This window comes from Plasmodium sp. gorilla clade G2 (assembly GCF_900097015.1).
Source record: "Plasmodium sp. gorilla clade G2 genome assembly, chromosome: 13".
In the NCBI taxonomy this organism is placed as follows: domain Eukaryota; phylum Apicomplexa; class Aconoidasida; order Haemosporida; family Plasmodiidae; genus Plasmodium; species Plasmodium adleri (nom. inval.).
Window position 1 is genome coordinate 1,250,001 of NC_041705.1, and position 2,500 is coordinate 1,252,500.

Here is a 2,500-nt window from a genome sequence, read left to right on the forward strand (position 1 = left end):
TATTTTAGATAAAATATAATGATAAGGAATGTTTATTAATATCAAACGAAGAGGTATTAGGGAAAATAAACGATTCAAATGAAATTAATCCATTGAATATTACACCTTTATATGACCGTGTGTTAATAAAATTGATAAACCCTAACGTTAATTCGGACTCCTTAATAATTATACCAGAATCAAAAAATAATGATAAAATAACGGATGGACAGGTTGTAGCAATAGGTAATGGAATATATGATGAAAATAATCAAAAGGTACCTATAGATTTAAGAATAGATGATTATATTAAATTTTCACCTTTTTCAAATGAAAGTTGTGAATTTACATACCAGAACGCTAAATATACATTTGTAAAGGCTAGATATGTAATGGCCAAATATTAGTCACCCTTCACATAATATATATATATATATATATATATATATATGTATATATTTATGTGTTATTATATTTTGTATGATCTTTTTATTTTATTTATATATATATTTTATTTTTTATTTTTTTTTGTTTGTCTTTAAACATATATAAAATTAAATATACGTATGTAAAAAATAAATTAAAAAAAAAAAAAAAAAGAAAATATATACAACATTGAAACGATGTAATATTTTGAAAAAAATTAAGAATAAAATTATTTATACATAATATATATGTGTGATAATTTTTTTTTTTTTTTTTTTTTTTTTTTTTTTGGTAAAATTATTTATAATTTCATATTTTTAAAATCTATGAATGATATAACTGCTTGTAACAGATTAAGAGTTACAATAGGATAGAATTTAGAAAAATAAATGTCATTAATAATATGTAGGATATGTATTAGTTGATAATTTTTCAAAATTTTTTTTAATAATCTATAATTTGAACCATACATAGGGGATGTGCTTTGTTCATATTTTTTAATATAATATTGTATTAATTCTTTTTCATAAAGAGATTTTTGTATATTATAATATGGATCTTTTTCCATATATTTTATAAATTTAATTGAAACATAAATACATAATGCTTCTTCTAGTTCACTTGATATATAGAAAGATGAATTTTTATGATAATCATTGTAATGCATTTCATTTGTTACTTCAAAATAATTATTATATAATTTATGAACTATCATATAAATATGTTTATAATTTTTTGACCTTTCTATTTTAGTAAGCCATATATAAGCGTGCATTAATTCATGGGCAAGATAAAAATAAAAAGAAATTTTTGGTATAGCGCTGTTTAAAGAAACATTATCAATCAGTTTAATATTTTCATTAGAAATATTAAGATATTTCAAATTTATGTTTTTATATTTATAATTGTGTATCCGTTTATTTTGTTGATGTAATTTAAATAATTTCTTTGCTGACACGGTAACGCATCCGCAAGAGGAGACACATCTATCAAACGAATTAAAATCATATATATCATTATTATATGTATTATAACTATATGTATTATTATTATATGTATTATTACTATATGTATTATTATTATTATATATATCATTATTATATATATCACTGTTATATATATAATCATTCCATTTGTCATTTCCATATTTATTGATACATTTTTTTTTTAATATATAATTAAGATATATTATATCACAATATTTTAACTCGTTCTCTAATAATCTTTTATATACACCATTAAAATCTTGCTTATCCATAAAATATAACACTAAATTAAATTTATATTTATCCATGTTTCTTTTATTTTGCAAATTATTTTTCTCATTGTCTTTTAATTTTTGTTCTTTCTTTTTTTCATATATAGATAATAAAATATTTTCATAGAATATGAACTTGCCTTTTTTATTTTTTCTTTCTTTTTTTTTTTTGTTGCTTTGTTGTTGTTTCCTTATTTTTTTAATATAGTCAAAGAATGCTGTTGAAGTGTTGGTATAGAATCTGGAAATTCTGGATGCATTACGAATAGGTATATTATTATTTAATGTGTCATGATTAGAGTGATTGTTATTTGTTATATTATTGTTTAATAAATATATTTCTTGTATATTATCAATATTATAAATATTATGATTTTGTGGGATATTATTTTTGTCTTCTTGTATTATATTTATTGAAGGTTTTAATAAATCTTCATCCTTTTTAGATATATACATATTGTTTCTTTTTTTTGTATATAATGATTTGAATGAATGAAAAAAAGAAGAAAAGTATTTTCTTTGATCATTATTTGTTATTATATTGTTACTATTTATATTGTCTAATTTATTTATTTTTTCTATTCCTTGGATCTTTTGTCCTTTTTTTTTTAAAGAAATTGTTATATTATCTTTTATTTGGGATTCATCATTTATATGCATTGAATAAAATTCAGTATTTTCTTTTTTTTTTTTTAAATTATTTATATTATATTTCCTATTTTCCATTTTTTTATCTTTATGATTGAGCATAATATATGTAGCTTTTTCCATCTTATTGTATTTCATATGATTAAGTTGAAATGAATAAATATGATTTTTTTCATTATATTGTATTTT

The 2,500-nt window shown here is 19.0% G+C and overlaps 2 protein-coding genes across 2 annotated transcripts in view; one reads left to right on the top strand and one right to left on the bottom strand.

Moving 5' to 3' along the window:
- The window catches only part of PADL01_1332000 (20 kDa chaperonin), a gene marked incomplete at both ends in the record, with an annotated part of 1,864 nt that extends 1,478 nt beyond the window's left edge, over positions 1 to 386 (top strand). Inside the window, one exon of the mRNA XM_028683870.1 lies at positions 9 to 386. Within this exon, the coding sequence (XP_028540005.1) occupies positions 9 to 386 (378 nt within the window). The remainder of the gene's footprint in view (positions 1 to 8) is intronic.
- A 320-nt stretch (positions 387 to 706) lies between these two features.
- The window catches only part of PADL01_1332100 (conserved Plasmodium protein, unknown function), a gene marked incomplete at both ends in the record, with an annotated part of 2,151 nt that continues 357 nt past the window's right edge, over positions 707 to 2,500 (bottom strand). Inside the window, one exon of the mRNA XM_028683871.1 lies at positions 707 to 2,500. This exon is cut by the window's right edge and continues 357 nt beyond it. Coding sequence (XP_028540006.1) covers positions 707 to 2,500 — 1,794 coding nt within the window.